The sequence below is a fragment of the Scomber scombrus genome, chromosome 20 (assembly GCF_963691925.1).
Source record: "Scomber scombrus chromosome 20, fScoSco1.1, whole genome shotgun sequence".
NCBI classification, from domain to species: domain Eukaryota; kingdom Metazoa; phylum Chordata; class Actinopteri; order Scombriformes; family Scombridae; genus Scomber; species Scomber scombrus.
Window position 1 is genome coordinate 4,378,752 of NC_084989.1, and position 20,489 is coordinate 4,399,240.

General features: G+C 41.7%; 1 protein-coding gene across 2 annotated transcripts in view; it reads right to left on the minus strand.

Annotated features, from left to right (window-relative positions):
* LOC134002542 (microtubule-associated protein 4) overlaps window positions 1–20,489 on the minus strand; it is a 112,981-nt gene that overhangs the window by 12,006 nt on the left and 80,486 nt on the right. For both annotated transcript variants that reach the window (XM_062441894.1, XM_062441893.1), the window contains exons 8-13: window positions 8,608–9,689; window positions 6,846–7,091; window positions 4,554–4,731; window positions 4,309–4,371; window positions 1,463–1,764; window positions 710–766 (exon numbers count right to left, since the gene is read on the minus strand). In XM_062441894.1, coding sequence (XP_062297878.1) covers window positions 710–766; window positions 1,463–1,764; window positions 4,309–4,371; window positions 4,554–4,731; window positions 6,846–7,091; window positions 8,608–9,689 — 1,928 coding nt within the window. The remainder of the gene's footprint in view (window positions 1–709; window positions 767–1,462; window positions 1,765–4,308; window positions 4,372–4,553; window positions 4,732–6,845; window positions 7,092–8,607; window positions 9,690–20,489) is intronic.

Genomic DNA, 20,489 nt, shown 5'->3' on the forward strand with positions numbered 1-20,489 from the left:
TCAGTGAGCTTAGATCATCCGTCACAATGAACCATCATGAATTGTTATATTTGATTGTTTTTTAAGTTGTGTTATTGTTGCAGACTCAATTTATAAATGCCCTCACGTTACCATACAAGTATAACCCCATTTTTCTCTGACTTTAATAATTGATTTTGCAATATTTTTAGTGTGGTATAAAGTTAGTGATGTCAACTTTGTTGGTAAGTACCTGGAAGGTGTGAAATGGAGGTGAAATTAACACTCTGGAGTCAATTCCAAGTCAGCAGTGAAGAGCAACGATAATCTGGGTAAAGGTTAATTAACATCATGGTTCTGTAACCTTCTCTCGTTCAGTTCGGTTCGTTCTAAACAACCTAGCTTGCAAGGCTGGGGAGCAGAAATAATACTTTTCTCACTCATGTAATTATAACGCTTTAGATTCTCCAGAGGCATGTCTGTATTGCTGCCTGAATCCAGGTTGAGAGCTGTAAAAGAAGATGAGTGATAGCACAGGATAATGTAGATTGCTTTTATTGCTTAAATTGGTGTCTACTAATTTCCATCCTGGCTTTGTACCCTCCAATTTATCAAAAACAAACAAAAAATATGAGGTGGTAGACATAAAAAATCAAAGCAAAATGTATATGAATATAGATGTCAAAGTAATAAGAGAGAGGTTGGAGGTAGAGTATGTGGTGATGGTGGGGAGGATGGAGAGGGAACTCACTTTGCCCTGGCTTGTTTCTTTGGAGGCGACGCCCCTGCTCTGAGAGGCAGATGGAATCTGGGGAGACAAGCCCGCCCCGGGTCAACAATAAACAACACCTCACAGAACAACACACAGGAAGAGGAGGCGAAGGTGAAGGTGAAGGAGGAGGAGGAGGAGGAAGAAGAAGTGGCAAGCGTGGTGTATTAGTGTGGAGGAGAAGTATGAGAAAGAAACACAGGGTTGAGATGAGAAGAATAAGTCCTGTGTATTACAATCTGGATTTAGAAAATGTAGTAAATGAATACAATTGTATCATTTTGACTGGCAAAAATAATCAAAAAGAAAAGTCCCAAGTTGTAATAATCAGAATTATCCTGTAAAGAGCTAGAGTAGAGAAAGAACACCTTCAGTGACACAGAGACAGACGTCCTCTGTTGTTTTCTCCACACACATGCTGCTAGTGTTTCAGCAAAGGTGCAAAGCTTGGAGAATGGTGAGAATGGTAGTAAAAGAACGTGAGAAATGACAAAAGAAGAGAAGGTTTGACTATTGAGACAACAACCAGGACTGTGTTCTACTGTAGCATTTGATTGTATGGTAACACTGTAGACAAAGTAGAAGGTAAACTCTGGTTATTCACTCAAGAGGAAGAAAGTGAGCAGAGTTTGAGGAGTAAGTGAGGAAGCCAGCGTCACATGTTAAATCACAGTCCTCTCACAGCTTCATTTCCTGTTAGTTAAAGCACATCTAGAAGCCGTCGTAGGACCTTACCTTCCCTCCTCCGGGCTGGTGCTTCATGTTGTCCGTAGAGCCGATCTTAGAGCGGGCGTTGCGGATGTCGGGGGCCGCCCCCGCGCCGGGCCGAGCCGTGGCGGTCCTCGAAGCGGCGGTGGAAGCCGTGGTTGAGGAAGCGACGCGGGGCACGCGGGGCACCGGGGGCTTCTTCTCAGGTACTGAGCCGGTGGTGGAGGAGGGCGTGGCCGGTTTGGTTGGCGCGGTTCGGGTGCGAGAGGCAGCGGTGGTGGTAACAGAGCTGCGGGTTGTGGTGGTGGTCTTGGACTTGGTAGAGTCAGCTGGAGGGAGAGGAGGTTTAAACAGAATTGTATTATTTTTTTAATTAAAAAGATGCACTATTTAATTTAACAATTTAAATATGTTTTTTAATTAGTTGAATTAGAAGACCTATATGACTTTAGAGGCAGTCATAGACATAAAAGACCTGCTTAGGACTGGAAATTAAAATGTGTTATGTATTCAGAGAATCTCTCATTCGCACGCACGCACGCACGCACGCACACACACACACACACTGTAAACCAAAGCCAAACCACAAAAGACACCAAACTGTCAAATCTGACAGATAAATGACACAAGTGCCAAACAAGTAAGAAAACGTGTTAAGGAAACAGGAGTAAAACAGAGCAGAAGAGCTGAAAAACGGACTAGAGAGACAGAAAGAAAGACAAGCAGACACAATCATCATCTTCTATCATTCAGACCTATTTTAATATTGAACTTACACCACTTTTTTTGGGATCTCATTGTCAATTCTGCCCTGCTCTAGATCACTGTCAAAAAAGGGTTAATAGTTTCCTAAAATATTTACATTCAAAACACAGTTGGTGTGGTAGTGATTATTTATGGCAGTAGGAAGGTATGTGGGTATTGAGTCAAGAGCAAGATAAAGTGCAGTGTGTGTATTCACTGTAATGAGGAACGGATCTAAACACACACCAGAACTCCTTCATTCCCACTGCCATAAGTATTTTAAACTAAAAATGAAACAGGAATATACTCTCACTATGACACTTTGAATGCACTCATACCATGTATTATATTCTGCCTAAGTTATTTATGCTGTATATTTTCTACTGTTTTAAAAAGGATGTGTTGATTTATTTCTGAGTTCTGGAGGCTGAGCCATGTCTAAGATGATTTTCTGTCATGACAGACAATGAAGTTTCTGAATCTGAATCTAAATCTGAATCACCCGGGACAAAAGTAGCTCACTGATATGTTTTTAGTAGTGTTTGGTCAACATGAGGCTGTGTTATCAGGCTTTGGACACACACACACACACACACACACACACACACACACAATACTTGTTGATAGATTCATCTATCAGCTTTCGTATAGTTTGTTTTTATTTTTTTTGACCAACCTTATTTTTAAGATGGTGCAATAAGATTTTTTTTTTTTTTTTTTAAACAAAATCCTTCATATACCATTTTCAAAGACACTGAGGTAACTCCTGTCTCCATACAAACAAACTGAAGATCAGAAACTGCTACCCTGCTACTGAAGACCCAAAATCCTCCATTTCTACCTCCTCTTGATGTGAGTGAATACAACTCCTTTAGTTCAACACGTTAAGTCATGATGCACAGAGGCAGTGCAACATTCACACCAATTATAATCTGTCAATTCACATAAATTCTGTGATATGTAAGCTCTTTTTCTTCTAGAGTGCTGAGACATGCTGAACCACCAGTCCTACTGTCAATCCTTTTCATACATCTCCAGCCTCTATAAGAAATTCTCCGTCTTGCGTCCATGTTTCTAAAGAGTAATTTGCCTTGCCGTATGAACCCCCGGCAGATTAATAACCCCAGGCTGTATCAGCAGGAGCTGGCAAACTCCTGTCAACAGCAAAAGGACAGTAATCCAGAGACTGCTGTGAGGAAGGTTTTTAACTCTCCTGGGACTTTCAGCAATAAAGCCTCTCTCTTTCTCTATCTCTCTCTTTCTTTCTGAGCCTGCCCAGCATTGTCATGGTTGGACAGTGTGTGTGTTGCGGTGTCGCACGCCCGCTGACAGCTCTCCTGTTGCCAAAATGTAAACTAATCTGTCGACGGGAGGAGTAAAGCTGGAACTGTGCGGAAGAGAGCGAGACAGAGGGGAGGAAAAAGTGAGGAAAGGATTACAGAGGAAAAGTTAAGAAGAAAGAAGCAGAGAGCTAAAGAGGGAGAGAGGTGTTGCTGGAAATAATGATACCAGTTATGTGGAGTTAAATGAGACTGTAAAACATGAAATCTACTTAATTACATTTGCACAGGGTAAGAGATAATGCAATATTATTGGTTCTCCACTGTCAGTTGTGTATTACTGTGACAATGTGATCAGATTATCTTTTTAAAGTTAATAAAAAAATTAGATTTTTAAATTAAATTAAACTTAAAAGATGTTATTGGAGGTCTTATTCAATACATTTTGATAGATTTATAGCATGTAGCATTTTTCTTGAGATATCACAGGCTGTTCATCTGTTCTGTAAATAGATGGTTTATTATCATACATTTATTATATTATATATTATTATAGGTTATTATAACGGTTTTCCTGGTTCGACCCACTTGAGATCAAATTGGGCTGTATGTGGTCCCTTAACTAAAATGAGTTTGACACCCATGATGTAGAGTATGCAGGATCTACTTCAAACAGCAAACTGACTTTTTTTTTTTTTTTTAAATAAGCAAGTTGTAATTATTCTGTGTCACATGACATGTTTGAATTATTGTTCCAATTTTCATTTGGTCATGTTTTTAAATATGTTTGAATGAACTACAGACAGAGGTTTAGAGTGTTTCTTTTGAGTGAAGGAAGTGATGTAATACCTGTAGAAGTCCTCAGAGTGCTGGTCTTCTTCTCCTCTCCTGGTTTGCTATCTGTCTTAGAGGCTGAAACACAGATTTTGCAGAATTTCCAGTTGTTGCAAAGGACAAAATGGACATAAGAGAAATATATAGTTTGCAATATAAATACAGTAGTTAGTCTGGGCTAGTCTTTGCCTCTCTATATAGTCATCAAAAATGTGTGCGTGTACATGAATAAACAGTGTGTGAGCATGTGTGTCGTTTACCCAGAGGCTTTTTGGCTGCGGTGGTGGTAGCAGTGCGAGCGGACGCCGTTGTGCGCATTGATGTAGCGGTTCTGCTGGCCGCTGTAGCCGTTCCATTTCTGGTGGCTGCGGTGGAGCCTGTTAGGTTCGAGGCGGTAGTGCTGCTCTTTGGCACAAGGGGGCGCTTCTCTGCAGTTGTCTGTGGAAAGGGAGAAACGTAAGAACATAGGATATGTTAGGTGAGGAGAGACAAAAAGAAGTTTTTAAAAAAGGGTAACTTTAGTAGCATTAAAAGTTACAACTCCAACAATGTAACTTGTGTACGTCTGATTGCTGTTTACCAGTTCAGGTTGAATGTTGAGCTACTTCACTGAGAAATTCAGGTCAAAGACTTTGCCCCAATGCATATAACATGTAGATATAGTCCAAGGCCATCCTTGATGATTTCAGATCTCATTCAGCTGCATACACCCCGCCTCCCCTCCCCTCCCACAATCCCTAGGATGATGCCACGCTCCACATACAGCTGAGCCATCTTGCAACAAGCTGGCCATGCTGAACTGACTCACCCCGCACCCCTGGGCGCTGAGATGCTAAATAAAGGCTGCTAATTTATCGGTCATGGTGGCTGTCACATTGGTTGTAGTTAAGCAGGCCACCGAAAGGGGGGGACAGAGAGGCTGAAGGGTTTTTTTTGGGTCAATGAATCAATGGGAAAATATTTAGTTAAAGAGATTTGTCCTTGCAGCACATAAGACCTGAAGCCAGTAAGTAATATCTTATATGTTCATGCAGTGATATTGATCAAATCAGGCCGTGTTTTACATGACTTCTTTTGGTATTTTAACCTTTATTGAAGGCTTGGAAGTGTAGATACAGACATGAAACATAAAGATAAAGAAAGGGGTTTGACATACAACAAAGGTCCCCAGCTGCAGTCGACTCAGGAACAATGCATCTAATAGGGTTGGGCGATGTCCAGGAATTGGACACATCGCCGATGTGGCTGTCAGGCATCCATCGGACCAACCCTAGCATCTAACCCACTACACTACCAGGATTTCCCAGGAAAATCAAATCTTAAACCTGCAGCCAAATGAGTTTACACAATGCTGATTAACCCTACGACAACTAGATAAATCTTTTTGTATTTCACAGTATACCAGAGTTTTTAATCTGGTGTTGGGTTTGATATTCCTGGCGGCTAACTTCCGGATAGCTCTCTGCTAATATGAATGGGGATAAAATAATTTAATTGTGCTGCTCTTCTGGACTTTCCAATTGTTATCGGACTGATTGGATCAATTTCTGATTGTGAAACGAGTCATTTCTTGGGGGTTGTGTGACATTTAAAACAATTTATCCACTGTTGTATAGCGGCAACAGTAGCGACAGAGTAGACTACAGCAGAGCCTATAAGTATTTCTGTAATTACTCTCACTGCCACAAGGGGGAGAAAACTCCCCACACTGCAACTGTAAGATCAAGGTGGTAATACGGAATTTTCTATAATATGAGGGGGAAAGATTAACAAAAATGTGTTGTATCTGCATATCGCTATCTAATAAAGAACTTTATAAAGATTTTATGAGTTTTATTAATGATTATTTTAAAAAATGACTGATGGTGATAAAACAATCTCACAACAAAGTCCATTTAACAGCAGCCCAAATATTGTTTGTAGCTTTCAACGGATCTATAAAGCCTTTATAAATAGTTTATTAACTCTTAATTTGTCTGTCTGAGTGGAGCATTGTCAGCATATTTTCATATAATAGCAAAAGCGATTCCTGTTTAAGGGGAGGAGTCAGAAAGTTTACCATTTTCCCCAGTAAACTTATTGAGGCTTGTATTTCCTTGCATCCCCAGCTTAGACTTGGATCATAAATGGCTCTTGTGCTGTAAATGCTGTTGTTGACACTAAAGTTGTTTCCTCTGACCAAGACTCATCAGAGTGTTATAATACACAACTGTGAACTTGTGCATGGGTAACTGGCACAGAGACCAGATGGCCAAAGTCCCTGACCAATTGGGAGACAGATTTTTGTGAGCCTAAAACCAATACAAGCTACACATTTAAACAATGTTTTTATCCTTTTAACAGCACCCAAGCTTGATTGGGTTTAAAATACACAAAAAATAAGGAGTTTTTTTTCAATGTTTTCATGAAGTGAAACTGCAGTTTGATGTACTTGATGCACAGCACTTTTAGTATACTGCTGGCCGGCGAGGATCCAGCATGCTGAAGTAGATCCATTTGTCTTGTTCTGTATAACTGAGCTTTCTTCAGACGCCCTTATGACTCACACTTACCTTGGGTTTGACCTCACGTGTAGTGGGAGCGGATGAGGGGCGGCTGGTGGAGGTGGTGGAGGGCCGTTTTAGGCCAGCAGCGGTTGTGGATGGTGCCCTGGCTGTGGTTGGTTTTTTGTCTGAGGTGGAGGTGGTGGAGGAGGGTGTGGGGCGCCTAATAGGGGCTGAGGCTGAACCAACACTGGCACCCGCAGTGCTCGGCCGTGATTTGGCAGCGGTGCTCAGTTTGGTCGCCCCGGCAGCAGGCTGCCACGCATGACCGACACATACAGGACGGATGGAGGGCAAAATAAGAAGGGAAAGCAAAGGAAAGGGAAAAATAAAAACACGGAAAATGGATGATAACAGCAGCAGGGTAAGCAGCACAAGCAGAATGGCAATCATAATCAAAAATGAAACATAATGTGCCAAAAATAATAAAACATTTGCATAGGGTCTGTTGTTTCAGATGGCTGATAATGTTAATTGTATGACTTTTAAATCTCTGGAGAAGGTGGTTGTTTTTTTTGTATATGGTACACATAAAAAAAGCAGTGGCAGCATGCATAATGAGTGTCTGTCATTAAAACTCACCCTGAAAATTAAACATGTCACAAAACTCCTTTCCAATACACCATGCTTTATTCCCCAAATGTTTTTAGCTATCTTACCTTCACAAGGGTGATATCTGAGGTTATTGCAGGTTTCCTTTTGTACCACAGATCAATCAGTCATGTGACTTAACAGGGTGCAACAGTATTTTTTTGGTTATTGCTATTATGTACAAATGAAATATCTCTTCCACAAGTGTATAAAGCAATGATGTGTACAAAATAGCAATAAAACAGGTGACTATTTGATGAACACCTTACTCCCATTCAGCACCCAACACACGTCAGTTGCCATAGAAATACACAGTCTGACATTCTGGGGCAACAAGACAATATGTAGTCTAGTGGTATACGAAAACTTTGTTTAAAAAAACATTCTAAAAACAATATGTTGTTTTCTTTTCTTGTATTTATGTGAATTTGTTAGTGTTTGGCAGTAACGTAACTTTAAAACATGGTGTTACTACAGTACAGTAATGTTCCCTTACTTCAACATTGACGGTTGTCAACCTGTTTGCCGTCTTGCCAGGAGGCCCTGCTTGAGAAACAGGCTAAATATCTAAACATTTTCATACAGATGTTTAGAAGATTTTTTGGAGGATTCTGTAACAATGGTAAGTTTAAAAAAAAAAAAATCTTCAGAGTTTCTTGAACATTGTCAGCTAATGAGCTAATGCTTTTAGAGAAACCTAGCATGGTTAGCATGTATGCTAATATAATAGAGGCACAAACTGGTACCAAGCTAATATTAGCTATTAGTGGACAATAAACTAACTGCTTACTGTAACTTGCCCAATATTGTAATTTATGTTTAAAGTAAAGTCCCACAACTAATTAATGGACATATTACATATATAACCAAACTAGAGCCACCTTGATGAGGAGTCTGGGTTATAAAGCATGGTATACTGGAAGAGGACATGTTTTATTTTTATGGATTGCTGATGTCCACACTGGTCTGTACTCACCCTACCAGACTGATTGTACTGAAGATATTTTAAATATTTAACTTACCTTGTTTCCATGTTTGAAATGAACATGAGTTTCTAATGCAGTGTCTCAGAGACTTGTCTCATATGATATTAAAGAAATAGCCGTTGATCTATGACCTACCAGTTTATACTCAATAAATGAAGACACATTACATCCGTATACCTTCCAATATATCCTACCTTGGTCTTTGCCAGGTCTTTGCTTGGTGTTGCGCTGCTTCCATTAGTTGCAGGTTTTGCCTTTTTGGCCTTTTCTCCTCCATCTGCCTTTGCGGCCTTGTCCTTTTTGTCATCTTTTTTCTCTACCGTCTTTTTTTCACCCTGCATTTTGTCCTGCTTCTGTTCCTTTTCGTTCTTTTGTGTTGGTTTTTCTGCAGGCTTCTCTAAAGGTTTCTCTAAAGGTTTCTCTGAAGGTTTCTCCACCATGTCCTCTTTCTCTGTCTTCTTGGCTGTGTCTGTGTCAGCCTTCTCTTTCTTGGTTTCTTCCACGTTTTCTGCCGCCTTTGTCTCCATGTCAGCCTTCATCGCTGGCTTGTCAAAACTGGTATCAAGCTTGACGGGTGTCAGCTGTTGCTCTGGGGTCTTTTCCACTATGTCAATGTGCTGCTCTTTGTCATCCTTCATCTCTGTTTTCTCAGCCGTCTCTGTGTTTTTGTTCTCTGCTTTGTCTTCCATTTTGGGCTTTTCATTTGTGTCCATTTTTTCCATATTATCTGCTTTGCCAGTTTTGTTCTCTACATTGTCTGTCATCTCCACTTTAACTGATTTTTCTGTCTTGTCAACGTATTCTGTCTTCACCCATTTGTCTGGTGAGTCTTCTACCTTGATCATTTTATCATCTTTTTCTGTCTTCTGCTGCATTGATTCCAATTTTTCTGTCTCTTTTTCTTTCACCTTTTCGGTCTCATTTGCTTTTTCTTCAGCCTTCTCTGGCTGTTTCTCTTGCTCCTTATCTTTATCTTTTCCTTTTTCCATCTCCTTCTCTTCTTTAATTTTCTCTGCCTCTTTCTCCTTCTCTTTAATTTTCTCTGCCTCTGCCTCTTTCTCCTTCTCTTTTATTTTCTCCATCTCCTTCTCCGTTTCTTTCTGTTTTTCTATCTCAGCCTCTTTCTCCACCTTAACTGGAGTCTCGCTGTTTGCAAATTCAACTTTCACGCTCTTATGCTCATCTTTATCCAGGGTGTCAAACAGGTCCATCGTCTTTATATTGTCCTCCAGCTTCTCGTCCTTCTTCTCTGCCTTCTCCATCTTGTCTGATTTTACTGGGAACAAAGAAGAGAGAAGTGATTTTTAATTATAGATCAAGATGCCGACATATTGCAAAACTCAATATATCCAAAACCCAGACACTCATTGTCCTCTGGAACAAATCCAATACTCCCATACATATCTCAGGTGAACCTCCAACAATTACAGACTCATCTTCAACTTCTCAGCACACATATAAGCAACACATTCAAACACACTCTACACCTACATCTATATATCTGCCATCTATATAACCATTGCTTTTGATGAAAAATAAATGTTGACTCATTGAATGAAACATCTGCATCATCTGACCTCAGGTGATGATGACCTAATAACTGGGTGAGCTACTGACTCTGGCTGTTTCTCAGTTGAAGGGATGGGTCCTCTGAGGTCCACAATTTTAAACTGGATATGTCATAAGAAAATATTGAGATTCTTGCTGAAATCAGCCTTCAAATGCTTAAATCGTCTTTTGCCTTATTGTGTATTTAAGCTGGTGCTGATCGACTGGCTTTTAGCTTTTATATCCTCTGATTTCTCTCCACGCCTTGATCACCTACTGTGCCGAACAGGACAGGGGAAACAAAGGGAGCAAAGACCATACAAATCAATTGCTCTTTGTTAGAGCAGGGTAATGAGAATTATGATAATGACAAGAGGAGAAAGAGCTAGGACAGAAGACAGTTCTTGCCTTATATCCCAAACATTTGAGAATCAGTGTGGGAAATATTGATTAGAAGATTAGCAGAAGAGGTGAGTGGGTGGTCAGAGAGAGAAAAGGTAGCAAGAAGAAAGACAAAGAGGGGAACACAAAGGTGAGAAGCAGAAAAACTGATGAGGGATATCTATAGCATTTCCTTTTTATCTGTTCTGTTGTTCTTTTTTAAAATATTAGTTTCAGTTTTATGGCTAATTTGGAAAATTGTACCATGCCAATAATGGCCTTTATAACTAACTTGTGAGGAAAGAGAGAAAGAGAGCAGCAAAGAAGACAGGGATAGAAGGACAGAAAGCTGGCAACAAGTAGAGAAAGCAAAGAAGAAAGAGGACAAGAGAAAAGGCAAAGGGAGAAAGACGGCAAGGACGAAAGGCAGGGATGAGTAAAGACGAGGGAATCGGGGTGTAAGACCTTGACTAGAATGAAATGACATTGTTATCTCAGCTGCCTTATATAATATACAGCGAATCAGGACCTGAAATACTGACAAACATCAGACTAGAGTAAACAGATATACGTGAACTAAAATATGACGGCATAAAAGAAAAAGAAAATGCTGACCTAAATCAAAGTGACAAGACAAAGGAAATAGGAGAATAGGAATGGAAGTAAAAAAAAAAAAAAAAAAAGAACAAACAAGGCCTTCATTTTCTACACTAAACAATGAGAGGCTCAGGAGATCAACTTGATCCTTTAATTAGGGCAGAAATCTGATATCTGTCAGCGCTGTCCAAAGCCAGGTGAAAATGGCTTCATTTAAGCAAACAGCGGGAGGTGACACTCAACCTACACACTCTCACACTCTTTCCTGTGTGACTCTTTGTCACAATGCTGTTCCTTTCTTTGACTTTGCACTGGTCCTTTGTCCATTTGTACTTTTTAGCCATTGCTAGCGACACGGCTTTAAGGATGACAATGTCAGTCTGTTCGTCTGTCTGGCCGAGACTGAATATCTCAACAACTAATGAATGGATTGAGAGGATTTTTTGTACATATAGTCATGGTCCCCAGAGGTTGGGTTTTCTGGGTTGGGTAATCCCCTAACCTTTCTCTAGAGTCATCAGCTGGTTGACACATTTACTGAAATATCTCAACCGCCACTGGATTGGCATGATATTCATGGTGGTGTTGAGTCTTACTGACTTTGGTAATTCCTCAGCATCATCAGCTGGTTGACGTATTTGGCTTTTACTGAAAAATCTCAACCACCACAATACATGGATTGGAATGAAATTTGGTTCAGGTATTCATGGTGCCCAGAGGTTGAACAAGTGTGACTTTGGCGATCCTCTGACTTTTTCTGTAGTGCCAGCAGCAAGTCAACATTTTCACTTATCATGTAAAATATTGGCACGGCATTGTACGGACATTCATGATCACCAGACGATAACCCTGAATGATTTTGTCCAACTTCTGACTTTTCTTTTAGCTCCGTCTTCAAGCCAACATTACAATACTTTGGCTCATGACCAAATACCTGCAAAACTAATAACATCCCCATCATCCTCAGCCGTAGTTTGGGTTTTATGCTAATTAGCAAATAGCACGCTAATGTGCTAAACTTAAATGTGTGTTAACATTTAGCTCAAAGCACCGCTATGCCTAATTACAGCCTCACAGAGCTGCTAGCATCGTTTTCAACTCCTATGTCACAATTTTTACTATAGCCATCCTGTTACTTAACAAGCCAAGGGGTATTCACCATATCTATTTAAGAAAAAAGATGGTGCTGTGTTTAACTTCATTGCTGTTGAAAGAGATGTCATCACAGCAGACAGAACCATCAACATGACAACAGACAGAACTGTGAATAAAAATGTCATTATTGTGCTAAAATGGCCTTTGTTCGGCTCATTGTACTTTATCTCTGATATAACCTTTCTGTCTGTCTGTCTCATACAACCTGTGGTCCAGGTGTCTTCATCCTTCTATTTTAATCTTTTGCCTCACCAAAATCCCTGCAGCTTCACAGTTGAACGAGAAAACATCTTTCGACTTTGGGTGTGGTGAATATCCATCAATGATGGGAGGAAGACGAAAAAGCCTCCGGAGATAGAGACTATTGACAAAGCTTGTGATTGTCACAGACAAACAGTGTGCCTTGAGGGTGTACAGTTGGATAGTGATGGCAGAAATATTTCATGAGAACATGCTGACACAGTGGAGGTCAGACATGATGTCACTAATAACTCCTGATTGTGGTCAAGAGGTGTTTTTTGGTGTATGAGGCTGTAGCTGTTCACAACAAAATGACCATCTTTGGAGAAATACAAGTATTAAAGAGATTCGGTCTGAACTGGTGTGAACAAATGATTTAAAGTCCTGCACACCAATGGTAAACCCACACAGGTGATCCACAAAGGTTGTTAACTGAAGCTTAACCTGCTGTATTAGGAGAGCTTCTGAGGGACCAAGATGCCTCGGGGTTGCCTGAGTCTTGTATAATATATAACTCAGGACAGCAGAGAACAGGGAGCATCTGGGTGCACTGAGCCACTTCATTTCAAGCTTTCATTAGCATCATAATAACACTTATAGCTCATTTAGGGCTGTTAAGCCTGGACTCTCACGAAGAGCACCGCCTTAACTCGCGTTTTTTTCTTCTCTTATTAATATGGTAAAATATGAACACTCTTCTCTCCCATTAATAAAGCTCTTTAAGCTGTCACATGTTTTTGGAAATGTAATTTAAAAAAGAAAACGTGTGTGGAATCTGTGAAGCAAAAATTTGGATTCATCCATTTGCAAGAGATGAATTTACACCCGTCTTTTCAGACTTTTTGCATGACCAAACTCTACAGTGCATTGATACTTACGAAAAATACGAAAAGCAATAGAATCATGCATTATGCTCACAATCTTTAACTTCCATAAGAAATCCAAGAAAAGAGTTTGAGATGGAACGTCAATCAATCGACATTTCTGTTACTAATAAACTATTCAGGACTAATTACTAAAGCCTCCCTTCGACTCTTCAAGTGGATTACGTAAATCAGCTCTTACAGACACTGGCTCATTAAAACACTGTCACTCCTTGCTCTGCAACACTTGAAGCTCTCTAGTAGAGTGGAGTTTGACTACCTTGATAACAGCACTCTCAATCAAGTAAAAGCTTCACTCCATCACCACCCTTTGGTAGCACATCAAACACACTGTTGACTTTCAAGTGGTTGTGAAGTGGTTACAGACTGTAGAGTGGACTGAGTGGATAGAGCGAACACAAGATAAATATCTGTATATGAAAGTATAAAGGAGAAAGTAAGTGCACAGTGGTATAAGAACAATGTTAATGGGACATTCAGGTACTCATAAAAGGTGGCTGAAAATCTCCCTGAAACCAGAAAAAATATTGTGAGACAAAAGTAATCTGACATGACAGTAGATCTACACACTGACTCTGGGGGGTATGTTTAGCGTGGGATCTGCTTTGTGTCTGTTGAAACGCGAGCTGATGCACAGATTTGGCTCAACTATATTGTAACAGCCTCTTTCTAAAATTGGTGGAATGTGCTTTGTGCAGTGCTCGATTTTCTTTCTCTTTGTTTTACTTTTCTTCTCTTGTTCATTCCCTCAGTGCTTTATGCCCTCCCCATCTATCCAAGCATAGTTCCACCAAATCCTGCACTTCCTGTTTTCCATCATTATACAGTCATCTGCATCCCTCCCCCTGTGCATTTTTTTAATTTCCTGTTTTCTCTCTCTTTTTAACCCAACCAATTCTTTCTCTCATTCAAATCTGCTTATCATTATTTGCCACAACCCCTCTGGATAGATGGAGCAAAGGCTGAGCTGTAGTATACAGTACTGCACAGTTACAGCTTCAGAGTTTCATACAATGGAGCTGCATACATTGCCGACACTGCATCCCCGTTTGGTGAGGATTATGTATTTCCAAAACATCTTTTTTTTCTTTCTTTCAGGGAACCAGGAAAACACTCAACAACTCAACAACTCAACAATCATTGATGCTTTACCCATTGTGCATATAAAAGGTTTCTTACAACAACAACAACAGAAGCTACAGAAATCTTCCCATGACCTTGGCAAGAAAGCAAACAGAGCCTGTGGCTAGATGACTCGGCCATGATTCTGTTTAGACTTCAGGTGGCAGAAAATACAGATCACTGGCCCTTTAATACTCCAGCAGGCCAGGCCAGGCTGGCAGCTTCTGGCACACTCGGCTTTGTTGCGGGCGGCGAAAGCAACCACAGTGTGCGAGCAGAGGGGGGGAAAAAAAGAAAAGACACAAAGAGATTGACAAAAAAGATGAGGGAAAATGTGTCAGACAGAGACAAAGTGACAGAAAAGATGGTCATTATAGAGAGCAGCACTGTACTGGGCTGCACTTTCCAGTCAGTGACCCCGTTTTGGCTTGGCGGTGTTCATCATCTGACATGACCGTGACCCGATTTCAGCCATCTTGGCTCTCTCTGGTCTGTCTTCACCAAGAACCTAATGAGCATTCATAGAAACGGGCATAAGGAAAAGCTAGGAAGAGACGGCAGTGTAGACAAACAGAAGATGGGGAGGATGAAGTATGAGAGAAAATGAGGCTGGACAAAGACAAAAGCCCCCATCAGACATAATGAGCAGTGTTATCTTGACCCTACATACAGATGTCAACTGGAGAGTCAGCCACTATACAACCTCATACTGCAAGCTTATTGTGCAGAGCAACACATTTATGAGAGCAAGAACAGAGAGGCACAGTCGCTCAGGAACACTGCCACCTGTGTGCACACACATCCAGAAACTAAGGCACACTAATAAATCATTCTACTCACATACTCCACATACAGTTCGGGGACCATCTGTATCTAAAATACAGTCTTTGACCAACACAACGAGACAAACACTACCATCATAGAATGCTTTGTTGCCGTCGTATTCTCTCAGATTTGTTCTGTTTCACTCTCTGTCTCTCGCACCGTCTTACACCCCTCCTTTCTGTCTGCCTCTGCAGCTATCCGTAGCCCAGAGCCATTTGTAAGCTTAGACCAGAAAACCAAATCTGGTTTGGAACCGAGATACAATCTTTACTCAAATTGCATCTCAACACTACTCTTACAAATGAACACTCATAGCATTCATCAATAGAGCAAAGCACCAACAATCTAAACACAAATACAATCGGAGAGACGACAAAACAAAATGACTAAACAGTAAGATTCAATCATAATAGTATTAAGATGCAATTTGCTACAAGAGTTCTTTGTAATGTTGGCAGCAAGACTTTTCTTTCTGCCTCAAGAAGTCAAACAATAAAAAACAACACTCGCTTACTTTAACTGCTTGTTTTCTTGCTGCATGCTTCACATGCTTTAACCCTTTAACACCCACCCCTTCTTTTGTCAGTGGTCCATAGTTTTTAAAGATAAATTACACTGTTGGACTATTGGACTGCTCTGAAGGTAGGGAAACACAATCATTTTTAAGGTTGTACACTCTGCTGTTCATTGATGACCGTAAATGGCAATAGTTAAACCTATCAATTTAGGTACAGCATGTTCATATTCATAAAACTTTACATAGTACTAGCAAACCCTAAATGTTCTACATTGTGTTAGCATCCTGCAGGAAGAACAACAGGTAGTAAAAAGTAAGTCTACAGGAAAAACTGAGTTTCCTCTTATCAACAAGCTGGCAAACAAGCACAGCTAAAAGATGGAGACTGCAAACATGCCCTCCACCTACCATCCACTGTGATGAAGGGGTTAGTGCTGGAGTTCAAGCCAAGGTTGGTGCAACCACCGATGGCAAGGTCACCATCAATGTGCCCTGCGACTGTTGATTTGTTCCCAGCTCCAAAGGCTACACCTGCGCCAATTTTGAGTATAGTATCCTCTTCATTGTCGTCAAACTCTGCATCTTTAGCCATGTTGGATTTGCCAGCAGTTTCCCCTTCAGAGTCGGAGCCTACAGAAAGAACAGAGTTGGTGTCCATGGCGCTGAACCCCTTGGGGCTAAGGGGCACTGGAAGCACAAAGACACCTGGCTCCTCCACCCTAAAGTCCTCCATCGGGGCCTCTAGTGGTAAGAGAGGGAAGCCAGTATTGTTGTCTCTCAGTGGTGAGAATGGGGAGAGGCAGAGGCGGGAGTTGGGTGAGGCTTGCCGCAGGTCATTTTGGGTGGTGCCAGCTGCAGAGAGAGTAGGTGGAGGGGTTGGGGGCTGATCTTCTGCGACAGTCAGAGAGCGCTTCATGGAGTGTGGCGAACGACGGGGACCACCCATTGGTGATGCCAGCTGATCTAAATCTAGCCCTGCCCCATCTCCACCTGGGTATTTATCAGGCAGCTCTAGACTTGTGGGCACCGACAGGTGGGAACATTCGGACATTGCACGGCGCATAGCCTTCCTCTGCTGCTGAGCTCGCCCCATAAGACAAGGCTCAAAGTCTTCCTCTCCTTCTATTTCTTCTTCCTCGCTATTGTCCCCTGAGGAGCCCTCAGAAAACTGTTGGGCTCCAATGGCTGCACCGGCTCCAGGCACAATCTTGTTGCCTTTCTCCAAGTGGTTGTCATTGACAACTCCTATAACGCAGTAGTTAGGGGCCACCTGGGGCATGGCGACCTTTGGGCTAAATTCAGCAAAACTGGAGTTGTTCCATGGTTCAGATGGAAAGTGTCCACCTACTGGAGATGCCTCCATTAATGAGGCTCCGATTGAGTGTGGAAGCACTGCACTGTTGGGTGACGAGAGCTCCATCCGCTTGGCTGGGGATCCAGGAACTGGTGGTAGGGAGACCCTGCTGGTGATCCCACATCCCAGGGCAGAGGGTAGTCTGCCTGGGGAAGCTGGGGAGGGGGATGGGGAAGAGGAGAGAGGGCTGTCTGGGCTCTCTCCTGCACTGCCCAGAGATGTATTACCCAGTGAGGTGCTTCCTGAGACACCCCCAACCCTGCCTGGCACCTTCAACTCTGCATCCATTCTGCCTCTGCCCGGCTGCTCATAGAAGCACAGCTTGTCTTCATCTGTGAGTCCAGTTGGTGCCAGAGGTCCTCCACCTACCACCAGACCCCTCGGGGTGCCCATGTCCATGCCTGAGGGGTGCTGCCAATCCCAACTCTGAGCCGGCACCGTAGGCGACAGCGACGGCACCTTACACAGCTCGCTGTACTCTGAGAAAGGAGAGCCAGGTTTCGGATCGGAGAGAGAAGACATGGTGTCTTCCCTTTCTATTCTCTTTCTCTCCCTTTCTTTGTTTCACAGTCTTTGTCTCAGTCTCAGGTGTCTAAAGGTAATCTTCACCAATTATCTTTCCTTCTCTCTCTCTTTCCTTTGTTGTCCTGCGCTGTTGATCCTTCCCTGTTCAGTGACTCAGGTGTGCTCTGTGTGTAAGTGTGCAGTCTCTCGTGCTGTGTCCCTGCTCTGAATTCAAACACACTGAAGATGAACTGAATGTGCAGCTCTCTCCTTCGTTCGTTCCCTCCCTCCCTCTCTCTCTCCCTCTCTCTCTCTTTCTCACTGATTATTGCATTCATCATGTGACCCAGTTGTGGCTGCCAACTGGCTGATGCCAATTCTGAGATCCCGCCCCTCGTGGTGGAGTGAGTAAGCCCCCTCCCCCTTAGTTTTCTCTTTCACTCCACGTTTTTCTCTTCTCGACCCTTTTCTTTCCCTCATTCTGTCTGGTGGAGAAAAGCACAACACACACACACACACAGCTCTGTCTTCCCCTCCAGGAGGATTGAGCGAAGGCTGAGGAAGGCGCCTCGGGGGGTAGAGTGGATTTGAACTCAAGACCTTTCCAAATCACACACATTCGCACAAGCATGCATGTCTGAACGCACACACCGTATCAGCCCTCAATGCAATGAATTTCTGGCTGACATGGATTGCTGTCTGACCTGTTACTACACCTTTTCCCCTTCATTTCATACACCTTCTCTGCACTTTCTTAGCCCCTCTCTTTTGTCTGATCCGACGCTGTGCTAAATTTAAAACATCAAATTCTCTCGATTGAAACCTTAAAGCCTCGAAGAGCCTTGACTACTGTTCCTCTCCCAGTTCTTTGTAAAACCTCCTTGTTACAAAAACAGCCTTTATTATAAGGCTGCAGACAACCTCTGCTCTTCCATGTGTGAGTGTGAGATAGCGAGAAAGAGAGAGAGGGGCAGATCGAAGGAGGGAAGGCGACAATAGTAGCTGTGAGAATTGAAGAGATAACAGCATGAAAAACAACTGAGCATTAATGCGTGAGAGTTTTGGAATATTCCTGTGTGTGCATGTGTCTCCGAAGAATGTGTCAGATGGTAAGAGTGTTCCCCAATGTTTCCTATCTGTGTGCGCAGTATGAAAGGGCAGAAGAAGTAGAAGATGGAAATACAGAAAATGGAGTTATGGAAGATGGATGACAAGTAAAGCCTCTGGTGAAGAGTCTTGTTGTCTGTCAGACTGAATCTGGTCACATTGTACAGATTCACACTCCATTACCCCTCATACTCCTACCATGCCCACACACACACACACACACACACACACTGATAATCAAACACAAAAATATGCAAACGACACAAAAAACATGCATGTCTTAACACATATATGCGCACACACACACACACAGACATTGTGTACGCATCTGAGTAGTCATTCTGCCACGTAGCATGTAAGAAGCCTTCATGAAAGACAGACATGCTTATACATGCACAAATACAGTTACACACGAATTGGCCGACTCAGTTGAGGGCACCAAGTCGAGGCTGTAAGCATTTAACAGAAATTCAGCTCAGCATCTCATGGAGAAACTCTTTCAGCTCCATTTCAACTTCTTCAGTCTTCCTGAAACTGTGGTTTACAATGAAATTACAAGAAACAAGCAAACCTTTTTCCAAAGCAGTGATGAATGAACCCGTTAGCAGGAACTGATTGCGCTACATACTTGTTGAAAATGCTCAGTTTGTCAGAGGTTGCCAGTTAACTTGAGGAGATGGGGTAGTTTGCAGTGGTTCGTGACACCGAGTCATGTCAGCAATGATTTATTTATGCGTTTGGAAACAACTGAAAATCGCCAGCTTCGTACGTGAAGAGCTGGAGATAAATCCAAAATACTGGAAATTCTTAAATAACGGCAGGGTCCTTCATTTACCTTACCTACCAAGATATTCAGGGCTATTTTAATCATTCAAGACATGTTTTCTAATCTCCTCCTATTATAATTTATGTGTGATATTAATGCAAACTCAACACTTTTGCCACTTTTATCTGTTGACTTGATGAATTCAGGATTATGTGCATTTCCATAGCAATAATTCCATCAGTATTTTACAACATACACCACTCTGTTGGTCCAAGTTTCTCTTTTTAATAAATACTGTTCTCATTCTATCATTAATTGAAATTACTTTGCCGTATTTTTGATCGGTGCTAACTGGTAGTCTACAAAACTTAAAACTTCTTATGCAGATGTTTCACATTAAAATCCACCCATAATTGGGCATAATTGCTCACTTTGTAGACAGGCTTTTAATATAAAACATCTGAAGAAGCGGTTGACTATCCTCAACAGTAGTTCCAGAGCAATCGAAAAGATGGCAAAATAGAAATGACAGTATTTTATAGTAAAAAAGAAAAACTTTGAGCAATAAAGTAGTGATGGAATTAATGCTGTGAAAACCTAGATGATTTTGAATCTATATGTGAGTCATTATACTGCAGGTAATTTCATGTTTCAATGTTTTTAATGCCAGAAAAGCTATTAACATACTCAAGAGTGAGACGGAGATACACTAAAAATTGATTGTATAATAAATATAACTGTCAGATGGCGTCAATATATCATTTGATGGCTGCACACAGTAGATTCTCATAAGTATATGTATGTAAAAGCTGTCAAATAGACAGACGTTACATACAAATGGCTCATCTGAGTCTAACAGAAGCATTTTAAGGAAAAGGTCAGTACGTGATGGGACAGTAAGAGTGCGCAGGGAAAAAGACTGGGCTTATTGTCCTGGGATGAGCATTGTATGAGTGTGTGTGTGTCCAGTGCCAGTCAGAACAGCCGGCGGTTACAGGCGTTCTTGTGGCTGTCGGTTTGGACTGAAGGTTGAACGAGATGGCAGAAAGCAATGATTTGTAACAGGCAGACAGGCA